The sequence below is a fragment of the Epinephelus lanceolatus genome, chromosome 11, assembly GCF_041903045.1.
Source record: "Epinephelus lanceolatus isolate andai-2023 chromosome 11, ASM4190304v1, whole genome shotgun sequence".
Lineage (NCBI taxonomy): Eukaryota > Metazoa > Chordata > Actinopteri > Perciformes > Serranidae > Epinephelus > Epinephelus lanceolatus.
Window position 1 is genome coordinate 43,851,363 of NC_135744.1, and position 21,117 is coordinate 43,872,479.

At 41.9% G+C, this 21,117-nt stretch overlaps 1 protein-coding gene, 1 long non-coding RNA gene and 2 other non-coding genes across 4 annotated transcripts in view; 1 reads left to right on the forward strand and 3 right to left on the reverse strand.

Annotated features, from left to right (window-relative positions):
- LOC144464770 (uncharacterized) overlaps positions 1–21,117 on the reverse strand; it is a 186,868-nt gene that overhangs the window by 105,775 nt on the left and 59,976 nt on the right. The gene's annotated exons all lie outside the window — the stretch shown is intronic.
- On the reverse strand, positions 903–974 carry trnae-cuc (transfer RNA glutamic acid (anticodon CUC)). Its single transcript has one exon. It is a non-coding gene; the product is annotated as a tRNA-Glu (tRNA).
- Positions 1,543–1,614, forward strand: trnaw-cca (transfer RNA tryptophan (anticodon CCA)). Its single transcript has one exon. It is a non-coding gene; the product is annotated as a tRNA-Trp (tRNA).
- Positions 4,590–20,134, reverse strand: ncf1 (neutrophil cytosolic factor 1). Its single transcript, XM_033647958.2, has 11 exons — positions 20,012–20,134; positions 19,767–19,847; positions 19,589–19,664; positions 12,980–13,145; positions 12,801–12,859; positions 11,640–11,762; positions 9,200–9,307; positions 9,004–9,121; positions 8,779–8,892; positions 7,556–7,731; positions 4,590–5,514 (listed from the first exon to the last, which is right to left on the reverse strand). The coding sequence occupies exons 1-11, from the start codon at positions 20,081–20,083 to the stop codon at positions 5,351–5,353; spliced, it is 1,257 nt and encodes a 418-aa protein (XP_033503849.1). The 5' UTR covers positions 20,084–20,134; the 3' UTR covers positions 4,590–5,350.

Below are 21,117 nucleotides of genomic sequence, written 5' to 3' on the forward strand. Positions count from 1 at the left end.
AGTACAGATATATATATTTATATATATTTACTCATATGATACTCACACTCAGAAAAGCACATCAGCTGTAGCAGATACTCATTGCATCTGACTATTTGGCTCAAACCTTGTCATTAATATCAGCATTTGTTTCAGAATAGAGCTCGTAAGTTGCATGTTTCTGTTTCCGGTACATGAGACCTTAAAAATCAGTTTCTCATTATGTGTTTCAATGGCTAGATGAAAATTATTTTCTGGTCCCGTTTGAATTGTGCCATGAATTTAATATGTTGTTTGTGAATTTTTAATATATTTTTTCGTGTAAAGAAGGCTACAGTTTAGCGGGAAGAAGTTTGATACTGTTACGTTTTGTGTGAGAGCGCTTTGTGGACTACAGCTCTTCGCTGCTCCCGACGTACAGGATATACGTCACCACTCACACTCGGAACATGGCTGTGTCTCTGGTGCACTTCCACAACCACTACAAGTCTGTTTTTGTTGGAATGGTGATATTCGGGTACGAAACACAGCGGCATCTTGATCTGATGGCTCCGTAGATCGTGGCAGAAGATGCAGCAGCAGCACTGTGAGTTGAGAAGTGGAGGGAAAGTGTGATGACGTGATGTCACATAGGTGACATGTAGTCTTTCTCATTACGTTGTTTCCACAGCCTTTAACTGAAGAATCATACAATAAACTGTCAAACTCTTCACATGAAAAAATATAATTTAGACCCACACAACACATTTGTGTAATCCAAGGCATTTAATGACTGCAACCAGAATATAATAATTTTCTCTCCATTGACTCCCATTCATATTTTCCGAGCCTAGAGGTCCGATGGGGGTCTATCGGAAGGGGCGTGACTTACGCGCTCTATACGCTGGGACATTTAACGAATCCATTCAAGAGCAAAAGATTAGTTCCCTGACCGGGAATCGAACCCGGGCCGCGGCGGTGAGAGCGCCGAATCCTAACCACTAGACCACCAGGGAAGGTGTTTATCTTAGTAACCAACACTTTATTTATTATAACACTACGTGACTGGGTGATTGTCGATTGTTTGATGTAAACTTTTACCACCAAATCGGTTAGTTACGTACGCATTACGTATCAGCACGCGCTCCTTCTCCTGTTTTAGTGGGCGTGGCGGTTACCTCGGTGATTGTGGCCGGAGACCAGTGTAACCATAAGTTGTGTTAGCTGGTAGCTAACGTTGTGACTTCCATCACGTCACAGAGCCGTTACAGTCTGTGCTGTCGGCTCAGCGGACAGGTCAGTGACACCATGTTCACTTTATCTTCACTTTATCTTCACTCTTCTTCATGTTCTTCACGGTTTGGTTGTTTCTTCCACACTCTGCCTTTCTTTTAGCTAAGCTAGCTAGCTGTTAGCCTAGCTGTTAGCCTCACGGACCCAGGGGGTCGCTGTTTAGCATTTTTCTCATATAATGTTACGGTTAATCATTTTGGGAATATAGAAGCGATATATCACGAATCTGAACAACAATACGTGAAAATGAACTCGTGGTTATTAAGTCATGAATCCTGTGAATGTCGTCAGGACCTCGTGGCGCAACGGTAGCGCGTCTGACTCCAGATCAGAAGGTTGCGTGTTCAAATCACGTCGGGGTCAAATCTTTTCATGAAGACTCCTTTTGTCTTTATTTCTTATGGGTTGAGATCCAGCTCCTCTGAACATATTCAGAAAACCACAGTGACAGAGTCAGTAACAGGTGGAACAGCGGGAGAAGTTGTTCATCAGTCATATACCTGTGACGACACTGAGTTAATGTGGAAACTCAACATAAACATAAATGTTCATTTTTCTCATGTTTAGTCTCAGTCTATTGTTTTATTCCACCTATGTATATAATGTAGTTACATTTTCACACTTACAGCCTCAGCACAGTGAAGACATATATTTTATTTTAATATTTTTATCTCTTAAGCAGAGATGTACCCATACCACTTTTTCCTTCCCAATACCGATTCCGATCCCTGAACCTTTGGTATCTGCCAATACCGAGTACCGATCTGATACCAGCGCGTAAAATAAAAATGGATGGGATACGAACTGTTGTATGTTTCAACTCCTAAAAGTCTATGTAAAATATTAAGAAATAAATACATACTAGTAGAATGAATGCCATAAAACTTTTTTTTATTATTATTATCATCCAGTGTTGACACAGATCAAGACACAGGTTAAAGTGCAGCCACACAATTTGGTAAAAAAGACATTTTAAAGGCTACAGTAGAATGCTTTTCAAACTATACTCCGTTTCCGTTTCGTTTGCCTGTAGCGTGCGTATGTGTAATGACGTGAGGCATTACGTGGTATCGGATTGGTCATAGGCTGTACTCGCTGATACCCGACACCGCATTTTAGGTAGTATCTGAGGCATTTCCAATACTGGTATCGGTACAACTCTACTCTTAAGTACTTGTGTTAAACACTGTAAGATAATGCACATTTTCTTTTTATTTTAATGCACAGTTAAATTCTACTTTATTTTATTTATCGCTTTATATTTACACACTTTTATTCCATACTCTTATTCTTACTTCTTATAATTCACTGCTCTTTACATCAGAGCAACTGTAGCGAATCAGAACTCTGCCCACAGGGATCAATAAAGTATTTCTGATTCTGAAACACTCAGAGATGGAGGAAGTATTAATTACCCTAAGCAGGGGCGTAAATATAGACAGTGCAGGGACCCTCCAACTATATGTTAGGCAGAAAACGGGCCCATGTGAGTAATTTAGATCACCGCCTAAGAAATCTCTGTTCAAAGACAGACTCACATTTTTTTTAAAAAAACTGCATTTTTGTCAGAGACAGTGATTTTCAACAATGAAACATTTAAACATCTACATTTTTTCTCATTTCCTTTCGTCAGTTTGAATTGTATGAATGAAAATAATAATCTCTTTGAGGTGCAGCAACAGAACACGTTGTCACGTTCAGTGTTCTGTTGTCTCCGTCTCCTCTGTGGTCGTCCTGTCCGTGTGTCACTGTCATCGTCATGAGGATCCCGTTTCGTCCCACCAAGCTTGTTTGCTTCTTTGTCCAATCAGATTCAGAATGCTGATCAAAACAGGAAGTGACAGAGTCTGAGTTCACAATCTGAATCTCTACAGCTTGCGCGCCCGTAAACTTTTCTGTCAGCGGCAGCATTTTCGTATAGTTTACAAGCTGCTACATCTCCTCTGTAAATACCTTCTTCCAGTTTCCAGCGTATCTCCCTCTTCGCTTGTTTTTGGACTCAGCAGTGTTGTTCTATTTCACAAGATGTGTAGCAGCGCCTCCATCTTATAACAGTGAAAACACAGATCGACAGAATATCTCGTCAATGGCGGCGAAAGAGTTAATTGAAAATGGTGTCATGTGCTGTATATGCCTTTGAAAAGACAAACCCATCTGCATCATGGTTTTCTTTTTGTAAACTAGCCTGTAGCAATCTACAACAAAATGTGTTATAAAATATAAAATATATGTTTACTCTACACAAACTGTATATAAGGTATAACAATTATTAAATGCAGGATATACATGCTGATGATTTCTGGGTGATATCTATGTTGGTGTGATCCAGAGTCAAGTCTCTATTTGATTATGTGACGATAAGATTATACTGGAACCAGTTTATGTACATAACAAGTCACTAGCGCTCCTTAGGGCCCGTCATCATAGCATGCACTGGGGCCTGTTATAACTACCTTACACCACTGACCCTAAATACAAACACCACACAGTACAAATACTTCAAGTTAAAGTCCTGCATTCAAAATGTTACTTAAATAAACCATTGTAATATTATATAAAGCTAAGACTCATTGACCTTGTTCCTACATTTCAGGGGACGCTTTTATGAACAGAGGGAAAACTGGAACATCTTTCAGCCTCATTTCTAAATGGACTGCAGGTTGTTGGCTTTGAGGCTTTTTAAAGACAGACCTACTTTCTCTGTAACCTAACTTCATTCTTAAAACCATCGTTCGCTTTGCTTTTAAAGAGCTCTATTTATGATGTGAAGGGCTGCAGCCGGACAAGAATGAGAGTAATGCCAGGTTCACACTACACAATATCAGCCTAATTACAGCCCGACGCTGCGTCATGCGGTGTCGGCTCGGATCATGAACAACAGCGAGTGTCGTATGCGATAATCCATGGTTTCATCTGGTGTAGTGTGTCATAGTAGACGACAGCTGACGCCACGTCTGAGACGCCTCACAATGTCATGACAGGAAGTCTAGCATGTTTGATTTTCTTCTTGTCGTCCACGACTTCTCCCGTCACAGCCGTCACTTTGACCAATAGGAACACAGAGCGATCTGTTGCCATGGAAACTGAAGGACAACAACAGCCCAGTCTTTTAGATGTTTCCTGTTGGGACGTTAGCACACAGAGTGAAAAGGAAACAGCAGAGGCACTTTATCAACCCGCTGAGTACTGCCATTAGCATCAAGCTAGCAAAGAATGTTCTTTCTTCATAATGGAGGATATAAAGGAATCAAACTCACGGATAGTGTCTGGGCCTTTACTCAGCACAGCTGCAGAGGCTACCAGCTGCATCTCAAACACACCACACCATTTAGAATCCCTTCATTTTCTAAAAAGGCTTTTATTGTGAAACATTTGGTAGAACTTCCTGTGGAGGATTCAGTGACTGTCATAGTTTGCATGCGGTACTTCAAATGTAGCTCCGCCCACCTGGTGACACTTTTTATGTTACCACAGTAACAGCTCAGCTCAAACATGAACAAACACAGTGACTGAAATAATAATAACAATAACAATAATACTACTACTACTACTAATAATAATAATAATAGGACGAGAATAATCCGATGACATCACACACGTTGTGAAAGACAACCAGGAATAATTGGTCGCAGACCAATGTGTAGTCAGTCATGTCAGTCGGCCAAGTCACAGCGAGATTTAATGACTCCACAACCTCCTAATCTGACACAGAGACTGTTGGAACAGACAAAAATATTGTGTATTCTGAACCCAGCATAACATAAGGAAAGACTGCAGGAATAAACATTTTCTTTAATTATTTTATACATTTATTAAGCAAATAAATAAAACCAAAGTTCTACAGATGCTTGGAAATAGATCTAAAAGCTTCTACACAGAAGTCACAAACAGAAACATAATAATTTTCTCACTATAAAAACGTATAACATTGTGACCGAGTACGTTCACTTTCTGCTAGCTTTATTGCAGCTTGTTTTTCTCACATGAACACAGCAGCTAACAGTGAGGTGGAGCTGAGCAAGCAGGTGCCGCCATTTTGAGCCCAGTTAAAGAAGAAAACAGCACTTTCATTGAGACTTTTACAACATGTGATAAGTCCCTAGCTGGCGGAGGCGGGGCGTGACTTGTGGATGCTGACTTTCTTGCGGGTGTTGTCGCTGCAGCGCTCCATGATGAGCTCCGCACTGGGCCGGGGGGGTATGACCGGAGCCTCCTTCTTCAGCTCGCCCTCCGAACTGGAGCCAGACGTCTCGGGAATGTTGTCTGTTTGAGACAGATGATCAGTTATTAGTTTATACGTGTGTTCAGAGGGGTTTTATGGGCCAGTCAGTGTTGGGATGTAACTAAGTACTCAAGTACTGTACTTAGGTATAAATTCAATGTACTTATACTTCACTTGAATATACAACACATTCTCACTAGGTGTGGTTACATGATGGCTTCTCATTCAGAATGGAATAAATCTGAATGAAATCATTCTGAATTAAAGTCTTTCCAGGTAGTTTACATGAGAAATATTCATTCTGAATGAGGGTTTACACAGAGATCAGTTTAATCCGCACAAGGTTTGGGGCAGGGAAGGTTTCTGATTGGATAGGGGGCGGGTGTTACGTGTTTACGTTTACCGGAAGAAAACACTGTAGTCCTCGCTCTGGATAACAAGATGCTTGATGACGCCGTTCTTAGTGCCTTTTTCAGGCTTGTTTTGCTTATATTCTTGAAGCAGCAGTATGACAACAACCTTGTTATGCTAATGCTTCGTCTGTTGAGGAGGAGAAGGGAGGTAGAAGGTCGAAGAAGGGAGATAGAAGACCGTGCTGTGGTGAATGGAAACCGGTGAGTGCAACGAGTCCGACTGCTCTATCTCAGCCCGTTGCTATGCGCGCTATATACGTCACTGCGCCAGAAGGGCAAGGAAACGAGCATGTGCAGAAAGACAGGAATGAACTTAAAGAGGAATGAGTGTATACAAGTGTGAGAAATTCTTTCATTCGGGTTCTGAAAAGAAATATTCCAGCCCTGTAGGGTTGGGTCGGTTTGAGGAAAAAAAAACAGTCCGGGTTTTGTAAAAAAAACGCATCAAGTCGGTAATACTGGATTTTCACCACTTGGGGGCGCAATTGACTCATTTAAAATAAAAAACGACCTTAGGACAACAGAGTGACAGTAACAAGTTGTTTCTTTTATTCCTTACAAATAAATTTTGTAGCTGACTCAATCAGTGCAAACAAGGGTTGCCTCCTTCGTCTGGCTCAAAGCCAAAGTGTTGCCATAGTGGCGCATTCCTTGATTTCGTCGAGACTAAATTGTCCGCCATTATCGACTCCCCGTCACTATTAAACAAACTCCAGGCTACAGTAGAGGCGCATGCGCACTTGCACCTCCTAGCTCAGTCCCCGCCCCACCCCCCTCTCTCTCCTGCTTGTTGTGCGCTTGGTGAAGAGGCAGACACAGGTGCTCACAGACTCTGGCGTACTATAAGCGGAGCGGACTACGTGTAAAAATGTCTGTGAAAAATCCCTGCGATGTGAAAGATACATGCCGAACAGTCTTTTGTGTGACGCTGGTGTGCAGAGCGAAGTCCGCGCAGTCGTGCTTTGCGCGCACAGGGCTTGCGGACGTCCACTTTTACCGGGCGGAACCTCGGCGGCGTCCGCTCCGCATACGTTCTGCCCGAGTATGCGGTCCGGTCGGTCTCAAAAAATAAAACCTGGTCCAAGACGGAGTACCGGACCGAATTGATATTACCGAGAACCGACCCAACCCTACAGCCCTGTGCACCCGATTAGATTTTCTTTCGGGTTGGCTGTTTTCATTCGGGTTGAGGTGTTTACAAGGAGCATTTCTATTCAGGTAGGGCTTCCAACCCGAATGCAAAAGGAATACATGGCTCGATGTAAACGCACGTACTGTGACCTCATCACATGTCCACATTTGGTCATGGACTTTCGGTCCGGCTGCGTATCATGCCGATGCTTAAGGACGCCTTTTTTCATTGGTTTCTGACACCAGAAGTCACTGCCCAAGCGCCGGATTTCGACGACTTCAGAGTGAGACCGGGCTCAATTATAGTACTTTTTATTCCACTACATTTGCTCGATAGCTTTTAGTTACTTTTCAGATTACGATTTTTCATACCCTTCCTGTCCAGTGAAAACCATGTATCTCCAGATTCGTTATTTAAAATATGAATGGGTGAGGTGTTCCATTATGCACTGAGAAAAGTTTCCTACTTCTTAAAGATCTCTACAAATTAAATGTCAACATAACTGTAAACATGTCAGTGTAAACATGTCGTCATTACCCTGGTTCTTCCTCTCTGTCAGCGGTGACTTTGTGGCATTCTTGGAGTTCCCTTTGGGCTCTGCGAGGCGGCTGCCCTTCTGCTGGAGGTATCGGCGGCTGTTCCTGCGGTAGGCGTCCTGGCTGAGCCGATTACGAGCCTTGTTGTGGATGCTCTTGGCATTTCGGATGGTGGACCTGAGACACAGGAAGGACATGCAGAGTTTTAGAGGTGAGCAGAGGAGGTGGGTGTTGACTTTCGTCTGTCTCATTTCGTGAACTCCATATCTGAAGAATTTTTCCAGATTTGGCACAAACGTCCAAGGACTTTTTACTACTTTTTATACTTTTACTACAGTCACACTGTTAATGCAGGACAGTTACTTGTAACAAAATATTTAAAGTGTGGTCTTAGGATCTTAATACTTCCACCTATAGATGAATACAAACTGGTTGTCTACCAGAACACACGCTTAAAGAAACAACCAAATATATAATAGTTGACCTCGTACATGTCATATATCATTTGCTCTTCATCAAATTAAAAACATAATGTGATGAAGTCACAGATAATGTAGGTTTTTAACGTCTTTACACAAACTTCTCTCTCCTGAAATATTAAATGTGTAGTGAGAGAAACAGATGAATCGATGTCAGTGTGCAGCAGAGAGTGAAATTAAAACCTGTGGTGAAAGAGAGTGAACTTCCCTTTAATCTGAAGTGACTCAATACAGCAGCAGAGTGTCCAAACAGGAACTCTGTGTCAACATCCGCGAGTATCAGGTCATCACACAGGAACAGTCGCACTTTAAATTGTATCTTAGACAGTAACACAGGTGGACTGATCCACGTATTGTTATATATCATACTGTAATTATTATTTACTACAAATTATACTACACCACACAGTGTCATATGCGATATTCAGTGTTATTGAACTACACTTTGTTGTGCTAAAATCTACAGTAAAAATATGAAACAATAATATAAATAAATGTGTGTTACTGTGTTCATGACTGTAAAGTTGCAGCAGGTGGAGCTCATTGTGATTATTTTATATACTGCTGTGTACTTTGATATATATTTTATATTATTAACAAATAAATGTGAAGTAGAGGTATCATGTGGAGAAAATGGAAACACAAAAGTACAAGTACATCAAAATCATACGTCAGTACAGAACATGTGCATGTGTTTAGCGACAAAACAATATATGAATCATCTTGTTTTTAGTCTCTGACGTACCTGCGAGGTGGAGGTTTCTGTCCCTGCAGGTTCACCCTCTCTGCCTCATATCTCTCTCTCTTGCCGGCCTTCTGCAGGAACATGGAGGGGAAATAACCGGTCTCGTCTCCTTTCCTGTTCAAAACAGCATTTACACCGACACAATGACGTCTCCAGATCAGCCCACCAGTGTTTCTTTTTCAGAATAACTCAAAGGTCAGCAGTGTGGCTGCACAGGTAGCGTACCTAACGACCCACCAGCCATCCAGCAGCCTGTGAATGACCGACACGGTTTCACCGAGCTGCAGAGAGATCTCGTCCTCCTGCTCCGCCTTGTAGGCTTTGATGGTGACGTGCAGCTCTCCTGCAGGGACACGACACTGCTGTTAAAAAGACTGAAAGACTGTATTATATAATTCAGAAAACAGTGTCAGCAGCTTACCTTCATAGTTTGGCTCAGCGTCCTCGGCCTCCTCGGGTCCGTCCAGAGGCTCCAGGTAGGACGCAGGAACCCAGCCTCGTTTAGACTCACACTGACAGAACCACCAACCTGGACACAACAGCAGGAACACAGCAGCTCAGAGCCTGGACTCATTTATTACAGCTCAAGGGAAACTGTCAGTATCTGTACTAGGGATGTTCCTGGCGAATAATTTCCCTGTCGACTAGAAGAAAATTTTAATTAAAACGAGTCGACTAAGCAATGTGGCGATCTGAGCCCGATGGTACCCGTCGGGTACCATCGGGCTCAGATCGCCACACTCTAGTGTGTGTATGTGTCCCTATTGGGGCCTATCTGAATTTCTGTCTTTGAGAGATATTATTTTGTAATATAACTGAATTTTCTATCCATACATATAAATTTTAAGTTTATTTCCTTTATTAATCCCCCTGAGGGGAAATTCACTGTTTTCACTCTTGCCTGTCAATTACACACAGGTCTGAAAGACACACACATGCACAAACAGGACCTATACATGCACAAAGTGGAGAGATGTCAGAGTGAGGGGGCTGCCCTTTGGTCAGGCACCACGAGCGGTTGGGGGGTTCAGTGCCTTGCTCAAGGGCACCTCGGCAGTGCCCAGGAGGTGAACTGGCACCTCTCCAGCCACCAGTCCACGGTCCATTTTGGTCCGGACGGGGACTCGAACAGGCGACCCTCCGGTTCCCAACCCAAGTCCCTATGGACTGAGCTACCTTAAAATGATAAGGCATCTTTGAGTAAACTGCGAGTATCATTTAAGTAGGCTATGTCGTGACCGGTCGAGTATCCTCTTTTTTGGAAATCAAAATATGGTCACCCTAAGTTTTTGAGAAGAGTACTTTGTACTTTTACTTAAGTATTTTTTAAACACCAGTACTTTTACTTGTAATTGAGTACAATTTAAGCAATGTAACAGTACTTGTACTTGAATACAAATTTTCAGTACTCTTTCCACCTCTGCTCACAACACAAGCAAATAAGAAAATGCTGCTAATGCTCACAACACAAGCACGAAGCTGAACACCCAAAAAAGAAAACACACACCAAATTGAAGACGACAATGGAAATGTTTACAGGGGGACTGTAATCAGTGACGAACTTACTGGTTGTTGACATTTCCAGACTTTCCTCGAAACGCTGGTCAGAAGTTTAACATTTGTTTTAGGTGGAAGACAAGTAAGTGTAAATAACTTGATCCTCTATAATGTTAGCATTAATAAACACTTAGCTGTTGGAGCACATCAACGTGTCGTTGATTCTGGTCCAAGCATCTAAGTTGTTTCTGGTGGCCAACTGTACTGTACGTACAAATTTGAGTGACATTGGCTTCACTTAAGCATGTTTATGCCTCTGTGCCGACGTGACCATAACCAGACACTGTGACCATGTGTCTGTCTCATTTCGTGAAGGCAATATCTCAAGGAGGCCAGGAGGGAATTTGCTCAGATTTGGCACAAACATCCACTTGGATTTAAAAATGAACTGATTTGAATTTGGTGGTTGAAAGTCACAACTTGGCTCGGTCTCAAGAATTCATACACTAAATAAGATAAAATGTCATCTTGAGGGAGCTTTTGCAAATTTGGCACCAACGTTAATTGGACTTAATGATAAGCTGTGTATATTTTGGTGATAAAAGGTCAATGTGACCTTGCATCTGTCTCATTCTGTTCGAATTTGGTACAAATACCACTTGGTCAAAGGTCACTCGACCACACAAAATATGTTTTTGTCCATAACTGAAGAATTCATTCACTAATTCTGATCAAACTTGACACAAATGTCTAACAGTATGAAATAATGAAGGTCAAAAGGTCAAAGGTCAACTTGACTGTGACATCATCATGTTTTAACGTCATATCTCAGGAACAGAAGGGGAGACATTTGGTCAGATACTGAATTGGTGACTCTAATCTTGAAACTGTGCTGATTGTATAGATCTTCTGTGTGTGAAGCATCCATGTTTTCACTGACATGGATGGAGACTGTCAGAGACACTGGACTGGTGGGCGGAGTCATACAACCACAGGGTGGGCTGGTGGACGGAGTCATACAACCACAGGGTGGACTGGTGGGCGGAGTCATACAACCACAGGGTGGACTGGTGGGCGGAGTCATACAACCACAGGGTGGACTGGTGGGCGGAGTCATACAACCACAGGGTGGACTGGTGGGCGGAGTCATACAACCACAGGGTGGACTGGTGGGCGGAGTCATACAACCACAGGGTGGTAGTTCTAGTTTTTCAAGCCACCAGAACCTGAACCTGACACAACCCTGCCTGTCTTTTTGCCTGTGATTTTCTAGCTCCACTCCTGCCGTTCTGTGGACTTCATACATCTTCTGTTCGGATTTCCTACCCTTGGCTTTAGACGTATTGGATTTAAACTTGTCTCACCGTTCTGATTTTTCTCAACGATTTCCACTAGGTCTCCAGTGTGCAGATCGATCTCATGTTTGGACGTCTTGGCAAAGTCTGCGACCACTCTGTAGGTGTCCAGTATGATGGGGCCGGAAATCTCTGAGAGGTAAAACACATGATTATGTCTTTTAATGTCAGGAAACACCTTCACAACATTTACTGGAAAATAACATAAAAATGAAGCCAGCAGCCGGAGTTAAAGTCGAGCCCTGTAGGCTACAACTGACAGTATCAGAGAAATGTACTCTCACAAAATATATATACAATACAAAACAGTAACCTGTATGTTTAAACAATAATAAAAACAAAAAACATGCAAAGGAAAGACCTTTAGAAGCTGATCAGCCATCATTTTGTTCAGTATTCAGTTACAAGAGACAGATTTTCCTTTTCCAAAATGTTTTTAACAATCAAACGTTTAATTTAATTAAATGATAAATAAGAAAATTCATAATTAAATAAACATAAATAGAAAAAACAGTAGAGATACAGAAGTTTCAGCTAACATGCTTTTTCTTATTCAGCACAATGAATGAATATTACAAACACTGAACAGTGTTTCATGTCTCCATCTGCTGGTGGGCAGAAAGTGGCTATATCAATACAAGTTATTGGCCAAATGAGTTGTTTTAAATCTGCATATCGGACAGTGGCAAAAAATCCAATATTGTGCATCCCTAGTGCATAGCAAACAAAATACTGAATAGCTCCATTAACTTGAAGTTAAACCGGGTAGTTGTACCTGTGCGCTCAGCTCACAGGTGGGAGCTCAGACTCAAAGTACTTTGGTTATATTTTGATTCAGTTTGACACAAGGTGCAGAGTACTGTCGAGCTACTGTGAGCTTTTATTTATAAGTTTTTATAGTGAAAGGAGCCATTCAGAAGCACACTGGTGTCATTATTTTCCATCACTCGGCTGTGGCAGCTTGACTACGTTGAAGGGACAAAATAGCAACACACGATTAACGCGATTTTAAAAAATATGGCTCAATGTTCGGACCTTAATTGCATCGTGATTAATGCGTTAAGTGAAAACCCAATGAAAATATACCATTTTTAAATAACCTCGGGAAAGACGGAGACAGACAGAAAAGTTTAGTAAAGATTTAGTGAAGCAATTTAAAATGACTCTTACCGGATGCGTTGCCTCTGGCCAACTCTCTGGACACCACAAACGTCTCGTTTCTTTTCAGTCTGAGGAGGAAATGATCGTTATCAATCTGTCAGGTTACAGATCGTCTGTTTGATTGATTTACTGACACATCTTCAGGTCTGACACATCAGCTCTAACAGAAGTGTGTGTGATATACTGACGTGTTTGGGGCCGGTGGGTTTTCGTCCTCGGGTCGAACCTTGAGGAAGCTGCCGAGGTGTTTGCAGCGGGAGATGTGAGACGGCAGATTGATCAATGAGTGGAAGTATTCGGCCAAGGTGCTCTGCCTGGTTTCTGGGGACTTCTGGCTGTACAGCCATCGCGGCGCTGAGGACACAAACACAACCAAACATGACCACATCTGTCACACATTAAATTAAAATGTTCCCACAAAGATCTCTGGGTTTTTATGCCTCCACCCCGGTGACTGCCGTGATCGGAGGAGTGATGTGTCCGGGTTGTCCTTCTGTCTGTCTGTCACATTCTTGTGAATGTGATATCTTCCATGCCTCCATGCTGGCGATAGCCAGAAGCAGACACTGTGACCTTGTGTCGTTTCATTTTGTGAATGTGATGTCTCAAGAAGGCGTGGAGGGAATTTCCTCAGATTTGGCACAAGCATCTACTCGGAGTCAAGAATGGACTGATTAGAATTTGGTGGTCAAAGGGCAAGGTTACTGTGACCTTGCATTCGCCTCAGTTTGTGAACACAATATTTTAAGAGCTCCTTTGAAAAAAAAATTCCATATTTGGCACAAACGCCTACTTGGACACTCAAATGAACTGATTAGAATTTGGTGGTCAAAGGTAAAGGTCACTGTGACTGGAATCCGCCGCATTCTTGTGAACGTGATATCTCAGGAATACCTTGAGGGAATTCTCCAAATTTGACACCAATGTCCACTTGGACTGAAGTTTGTACCGATAAGAATTTGGGGAGCAAAGGTCAAGGTCACTGTGACCTCACAAAACATGTTTTTGGCTGTAACTTAGGAATTTGTGCGCTAATTATGACAAAATTTCACACAAATGTCTAATAAGATAAACTAATTAAGTGATGACATTTTATATCCAGGATGGTCCCTGTCAGTGTTATATTATTAAAAATAAATCATATTGTTGGAATATTATGATGTAAGCAGACATTTTAATGCTGCAGCTGGTGAAGGTAAATCACATTTAAACTTCTTCATATCCTGTTGGATGGTTTAATCTGAGGCACAGTGTCATGTTTTATAACTTCATCACATTTTGTTCATAAAATCTTAACCTGTAACTGTAGGTGTCCACAGACATAGTAAAGAGTAAAAAGTACAATATATGCCTCTGAAATCTGCTGGAGCAGAAGCACACAGGAGCATAAAAATTGAAATACTCAAATAAAAGTACGTCAAAGTTGTACTTGAGTACTCAGTTACTTTTTACAGCTGCATTCAACAGGTAGTGATTTCCAGATCAGTGAAGTTAGGCTGCTGTTGCATCAGGATTTGGGTTTTGTTGTTGCTTCACTTTCTCTACATTGCAACAAGTTCTGTTTTGTAATTAAAGTTTCAAAAGAGGAGTACGTGCAGATCTGAGTTCTGTTTTCATGAGAAAAGCAGAGGAAACACTTGAACAGGAACAGAAAATAGACCTGCTCAGTGTCAATGATTCTTTATGACACCTGGCTGTCAGAAAAAAAAAAAGTTAAAGCAAGAAGCTGCAGCTCCTCAGATGGATGCAGGAGTCACAGAGTCCATAAAGCAGCTGTCAGTAGTTAGTTTCACTTCTTCTAATGTTGGTTCTTGATTGTGAAAATGGCCAGATGTGTTTATTCGTTTCTCTATGAGAGTGAGAGGAGAAGATGCATGTCAGTCTAACCTCTGTGTTTCAGTGTTGGAGCTGGAGTCATGATGTGGTTATCCTAGCTTAGCATAAAGACTGGAAACAGCTCGACAAAAGCTCTGAAACAAACCCACCAAAGCTCACTAATGAGCATGTTGTACTGTGTTTGTTTCACCTTTCACCAAACATTTTATATCCTTTACATAAAGTGGAAGTGTATATTTCCTCCTGCTTCCAGTCTTTATGCTAAGCTAGGCTAACCACATCCTGACCTCAGCTCCGTTCATATTGAGAATGAACCGCTGCACCTCCCAGAACCTTTTGGACAGATTCATATATAATCTACTGTGAATATTTGTGATCCCCAGAGACTGTTGGCATGCTGTTAACAAACCAGCCTCTCTGGGGAAGTTTATTCCAGCGCAGGGAAGGAGGCTTGTTGAACCTCAGATTCAGGAGGAGCGATGTGGATTCTGTCCTGGTCGTGGATCAGTGGACCAGCTCTTTACCCTCGCAGGGCTGCTGGAGGGATCGTGGGAGTTTAGTCTACATGTGTTTTGAGGACTTGAAAGCTTATGACAGCATCCCACAGGGATTCTTGTGGGGGCCACTACGGGCGTACAGGGTACAGAGGTAGCTACTATGAACTATTTGGTCCCTCGAGGTGCAGCCAGTTTGGGGACCTTAGAGTTGCATCTCTCCTCCTACCTCGAGTGAGTTGCAGAGTGTCTGAGATATCGGCCGTAGAGATGTCTGCCTGTCTGGATCTAGATGACCCTCATCTTAACTCATGACCTTGTTGTGAGCAGTTTCATCTAGAAACTATTTTCTCTCTTCCGAACTACACCTGCCAACCGTATCACTGCAAAGAAGGAGGCGTGCATCTACTCATGAGGCCTTTCCCATTTCCTGATGTTGTGCCTCCGCAATCCTCTGGTTTGTGAACCGGAAATCAATCTCAGCGCTCCGCCTTGAAGGATGTCCCAATTTCTAAGCTTTATCTCGAGGAGCGAGGAGCGAGGAGGCCTGCCGGAGGAGCAATGATTAAGGATACACTGCTGTATCTTTTATGGAAATCTTTACGGTAATCAGAAAAAGAGGTGTGACACACATCTGAGAGCAAGAATATGTACATATATATATACTAGTCCATACCCATTATGTACAGCATACCATACCATGACTTAGTCATACCAAACATTAGAAACACCAACATTGGTCCACAGGGGGAGCCACAGCGATCGGTCACATTTTAGCCATTTTGAAGCATTTTTCTGTTGTTATAGCGCCACCCAGTTGCCAATTAGAGTTAAATTTCTCCAGTCACCTTGAGGCGTCCTGTTCTACATATCTACCAAGTTTAGTAAAAATCCATATGGCGGTTAGGCCTAGATAAGAAATGAGCTCTCTAGCGCCCCCATTTTGTTTGATGGGGTCAATAATGGAGGGGTCCCCTCAGATTATGTGTGGTCATATGCCTACAAAGTTGCGTGGTGATGGGTGAAACCCTTGAGATGTTATACACCTTTATGTGATGAGCCACGCCCTCCGCAATATTCATTGCCTTATAGAAGCTCAGTTTTAGTAAGTTTTCCAACTTTTGCCAAGAGGGAACTTTAGATATTGGTCCCTAGATTATGTTCACCCAGTTTCATGCAGATCGCTCAAACTTCCTAGGAAGAGATCCATTTGAAGTGTTTTTCAAAAAATTCAAAATGGTGGAAAATCTATATAAGCGGAAGTTATGGGTTCTTGAGGCAAATGTGTTCCTCATGAGGAGAGACATCTCTGTGCAAAGTTTCATGTCTCTGCGACATACGGGGCATGAGATATGCCCATTCAAAGTTTGACATTTCAATGGGTTGCTATAGCGCCCCCCTTTGGCCAATTGATGTAATATTGCTTCATTGGCATCCTCCCATGACCCTCTACCACTGTGCCAAATTTCACATGGATTGACCAAGTCAGTGAGGAGAAAAACGTGGAACAGACACACACAGAATTTTCATCATTATATAGTAAGATATATATACTGTGTATATATGTATATATATATATATATGTGTGTGTGTGTGTGTGTGTCAGTCTATTTAAATAGGCTTATTACTTTTCATACAGACATTTTTAGTGCTTTACAGATTCACATATTGAGGCCTAAGGCTCTATACTGTGAACATGCTGTACAGGCCTGTTAGTAACGTGCCGATTGGCTCTAACTCCGCCCACCTGAATATTTACTCCGATTTAAAGATGAGCACCTGCATAGTCGTTGTACTCCGTCCTCTACAGGCCCTGTGCGCTGTGTTGCCTCTTACATTATGTATTGCACTGATGTATAAGTGTTTTATTTAACGATCAGAGAGGCTGCTTCCAGTCGTAAATCTTTCCATGTGCACAGCGAAACTCTTAATGGAGACATTATTATTGTTTTATTTGAAGTTCTTCTGTTTTGGTGAAATGAAAATGGAAACAGGTCGAAACAGGTTGGCCGATTTATTATTTAACCCAAAAGCTGTGCTTGAAACTCTTCAGCTTTAAACTTGATGCAGAAAATTTAAACGTCAGACTCAAGATCTGCATTTAATGTCCCAGCATGAAGGAGACGTGGAAAGTTTTCAAAATGAAATGAATTTTACTGAGTAAATATTATGTGTGATAAGCGTCTTTTAGACAGACAGACCAGAGAACAGTGAGAGCAACAACGACCTCGTGAATAAAACAAAACAATGATACTCGTTTTCAGCCTCACTGATGGACTGAAGGTTTCTGTGTAGATTAAATAGAAATAAAAAATGAAAGCGACGTGATGCAGACAGTAATTGTGACTGTGATTGCACAGCTTCATTCGGCAGCGTTTATGTAACGTTCGATCACAGAATTAAAACGACTGTCTGTCTGTTTCTATGGTTACAGCTCAACATGTTGGACAAAGTGCGTTAATAACATTTTCCCTCAGCTGACAGTCAATCGCTCGTATATTGACACTGACTAAAGAGTGATGCTACTCAAAGAAGCGATTAAAACTTGGAACATAACCGGGTCCAGGTTAGGGTCTGCAGCATGGGTCACCATGGCGATCTATCCAGGTTTAAAGAGAGCCACCTTCGTAGGACATAAAACTGACTTCAGGCTCAACATATCTCGCTAAGAGACTAATCTTGCTTTGTGGTTCAGCCCTCAGGTGAGAGGAAATATGTGTTTTTGTTTTGGAGGTGAACTGTCCCTTTAAACACCTGAGCTGAATCTAATCTGCTGTGTCTGTTTGACGTTTCCTCTGCCGCCACGCTCACGACAAACTTTACATTTTTAGCTCCACCACTGGTCAGAAAGACAACCATTTTGTTCTGTCCAGTAACTTCACTCTGGAGTTTTTTAGAGTTTCTTTATCAGGCTTGCTTTTTGTCTTCTAGTGTTTTCTGTGGAGGGTGAATAGGCACACTCTCCTCTCCCCCAGCTACTCTCTCCTGCGGGGTCCCGCAAGGTTCAGTCCTAGGTCCAATTCTTTTCTCCATTTACATGCTTCCCCTCGATCAAATCATTCAAAAATATGACATCTCTTTCCACTGCTATGCTGATGACACCCAGCTCTATCTTCCCCTCAAACCAAACAACCAATCCAAACTCACCAACATCTTCAACTGCATCAGTGAAATCAAGTCCTGGATGGCAGTAAACTTCCTTCAACTAAATGAAGCTAAATCCGAAATCATTGTCTTTGGCCCCTCTGACAACATCAACCTGATATCCAACAGTCTTGGCAACCTGTCCACTCTTATCAAACCTCACGTCAAAAACCTCGGTGTCATTTTCAATTCTGCACTCAAGTTTGATCAACAGGTCAAATCAGTAGTCAAAGCCAGTTTTTTCCAACTTCGCACCATCGCAAAAATCAAACCATTCATCAGTTCCAAGGACCTAGAAAAAGTCATCCATGCTTTCATTTCCACCTGCTTGGACTACTGCAACTCTCTTTACACCGGAATTAATCAGTTATCTCTCTCCTGTTTACAACTAGTACAAAACGCTGCAGCCAGACCTTTGACAGGTGCCCTTGTCCTAGCCTCTCTCCACTGGCTGCCAGTGCAGCACCGTATTGATTTTAAACTTCTTTTATTCACATACAAAGCCCTGAATGGAGCGCCCCCCCCCCCCATGCTCCACCTCCAGACCCCTCAGGTCGGCTAACCTAGGGCTTTAACTGTTCCACGCACTTATTTTAAACTCAGGTGTGACCGTGCCTTTGTGGTCGCAGCCCCCAGACTCTGGAACAGCACCCCCCCTCTGTCAGACTTGCCCCCTCCATCGACTCTTTAAATCAAGGCTAAAAACGTTCCTGTTTACTAAAGCTTTAGAGTCCTCCTGATGTTGCCTATGTGTTTATTTGTGCCTTGATCTATGTTTATTGTTTTACTTCACTTGTTTCTCTTTTAATCATTTTTAACTGTACAGCACTTTGGTCAACTTGGGCTGTTTTTAAATGTGCTTTATAAATAAATTTGACTTGACTTTGACTTGAATACAAAGTGCCAGACCGTATTCATCTTTTTCACTTTTGTTGAAGTGCCAAAAGCTCAAAAATCTGACAATGATTTGAGTGTCTGTAGCATCGTTCTCAGCTGCTTCAACAAATAGAAAAAGAGAAGTAGATTCACCCACATGAGCTGCAACAGCCACAGGTGCTTCCTCACTGAACATGACGCCACACAGAGAGGTTTTTGTTTATAACTAAAAACATCTTTAAAATGTTTCATGTGCTTCACATTTATCTGTCGTCTGTGATCAGATGAGTCATTAATAGTGTTATAGTTTGTCCTTCCACTCTGCAGCTTCTCAAATCAACTAACTCATCAACTAAGCAGAATGACATCCTACAAAACCAACATGCAAATGTAACACAGTCTGTAACACATGAGCTGCTTAAGTGTAGTGAGGAGTATAGTCGTCACCTGGTAGTGACGGGATGATTCTGTCCTTCTTCTCTATCTGACCGGCCTCGATGGGAAACATTTCCTTCAGAGATTTCTGCAACCAAAACATGAAACTTTTCTGAACAGATTCAAGAGCTGCATTTTATTTTGGCACAAATCAGCAGAGCTTTTATTCTGTAGTGCAGAAGGAGCTCACGTGGAAGGTGTAGATCTCAGGATATGTCCTGTAGATCAGCTTCTCAGAGAGGTCGCTCCATTTCACCATCAGCATGTACACCTGCACAGGTTACATCACACTTTAACACAACATCTACTATCTTCAAAGAGTCTTGAGTCCATTCTAAACTCTGACTCGGCTCTCCTGGTTATTTCAGAAAGAAGCTCTCTACATTCGTAGATTTAAAGCAGCAGAATCTGCAGAGTAAATATTTGAAGCCTTACGTAGTGCTGACTCGGGAACGAACGTTTCTCGAAGCCCAACAGCTCCACGTGCCTGACATAGGTCCCGTCCATACTGACGCTCAGCCGACTGACAACTGAGACGAAAAACAAGACATGAGGCTTATATATATATAGTGTGTGTGTGTGTGTGTGTGTGTGTGCAGTATGTCATCACAACCCACAAGAGTCAGTTCCTCTTTACATGTCGATGAAAGTCATTAAACTTTATGACAGAAATAGAAAGAAGGAAATACTTCTGCTTTGGAATAATAATGAGACTAATATTTAAATCGATTAAGAGCAGCAGCAGCAAAAACAAGTAAAAGTCACAAAGAGGTCAGTGTTTCCCTCAGGCAGCGTCTAATAATAATTTTAATTCTAGATGAATCTGTTGATTATTTCCTTTTGTCTGAGAACAGGAGGGACGACGGTGGGTTCAGTCACAGTGAACTTCAGTCTTGTGCATATTTCAGTTTTTCTCTTTTTCACTTGTATTAAAGTCTATTTCCTGTTTAAGCTCTCAGTAGCCGCACTTGCTAATTTTATATCTTGTACATCTGTGAGCATGTTATCTAAAGCGACACGCCTCGTGTTTCTGCGCTCTTGGTGCCTGGTGTTTCTGAGATAAGATGAGGTATGGTAAGATTAGGTAAGATAAGATGAGGTATGGTAAGATTAGGTAAGATTAGGTAAGATAAGATGAGGTACGGTAAGATTAGGTAAGGTAAGGTAAGGTAAGAGAAGATAAGATAAGATAAATGATGATCCCACACCAGGGAAATTCACGTTACAGCAGATCAAATAGCACAGAGAGAATAGCAGAGTCAAATGGTGATAGAATACTTATAGAATAAGATAAGATAAAATACAAAAATATATATATCAGAATTAGAAAAGATAAAATACTACATTTAGACACAACTACACACTAAATACTATTTACACTTTAGACACCTTTCACTAACGCACATATGGAAACAAGAATGTGTATGTGAATATATGTGTGGGTATATATTGAGCTGCATGGGATCATTTGTCGGAGCGCTCTGAACTCCATCTCAGAGGGCCCCATGTCATCTCAGCTTTTTTCCCCATTGTCCAGTGGG

Coding starts and splice junctions, on each gene's coding strand:
- ncf1 (XM_033647958.2), bottom strand. CDS start 20,083: ATGGACGGGACCTATGTCAGGCACGTGGAGCTGTTGGGCTTCGAGAAA. Junction 12,860..12,979: donor AACCCACCGGCCCCAAACAC/GTCAGTATATCA, acceptor TTTCCTCCTCAG/ACTGAAAAGAAACGAGACGT. Junction 5,515..7,555: donor GACAGAGAGGAAGAACCAGG/GTAATGACGACA, acceptor TGTCTCAAACAG/ACAACATTCCCGAGACGTCT.